The 571-nt window shown below is 57.6% G+C and overlaps 1 protein-coding gene across 1 annotated transcript; it reads left to right on the top strand.

Annotated features, from left to right (window-relative positions):
• Positions 1 to 12: 12 nt before the first annotated feature.
• On the top strand, positions 13 to 559 carry CSUI_010540 (uncharacterized protein; the record flags this gene model as incomplete). The annotated part of the gene is made up of 1 exon (XM_068070643.1): positions 13 to 559. A coding segment is annotated over exon 1 (327 nt), but the record flags the coding sequence as incomplete, so codon positions are not given.
• Positions 560 to 571: the final 12 nt, after the last annotated feature.

Below are 571 nucleotides of genomic sequence, written 5' to 3'. Positions count from 1 at the left end.
CGCCGGACAGTGCAGTCGGGGACAAGCATTATGATGTTTCAGTCTAGGTGTACAGACCGGACTGGTCAAAGGTGCTCAGCTTCACCGTTGCGCTCTTTTTCCTCATTCTGACTAGCGCCTTCGGGCCCTGGCGGTTACGTGCTGTGCCGACGGTGTCAGCGTATTCCAGTCTGTCCAGCCGTGGCACTGTGAAGCGTGAGGTTACGGTAGAAAGGTATATTGACGCTGGAATGCGGTTCGAATTGTGCGGCTGTAGGAGGTACGTTGCGGCCAGCAAGGCGCTGGGCCTGCCGCTCACACGTTGGGTAGGCTGTCGTTTCCTGGGACGTCTCCTTGTATCCCTCGACCAGAAGTCTAATCATTGTGCAGTCAAAAACAGATACCGTTACGAATGGGCTCTCAAGAGTGAGTTGGTCGCCACACGGAGCAGCGGCACCACAGCTTCCGTTGGAAGGAGATGGCTAATGGTACGGGTAGCTACACGTATGGCGCACGAGCCCCGGGCCGTTCCTAGGACAGCTTACGCTGCTGGCGCGCTGACATGCCTAGAGGGGTCTGCAGCTGCTGGTCG

The sequence above is a fragment of the Cystoisospora suis genome (assembly GCF_002600585.1).
Source record: "Cystoisospora suis strain Wien I chromosome Unknown contig_7716, whole genome shotgun sequence".
NCBI classification, from domain to species: Eukaryota; Apicomplexa; class Conoidasida; order Eucoccidiorida; family Sarcocystidae; genus Cystoisospora; species Cystoisospora suis.
Note: the sequence above shows the minus strand (reverse complement) of the source record. Positions and strands in the feature narration are given on the sequence as shown.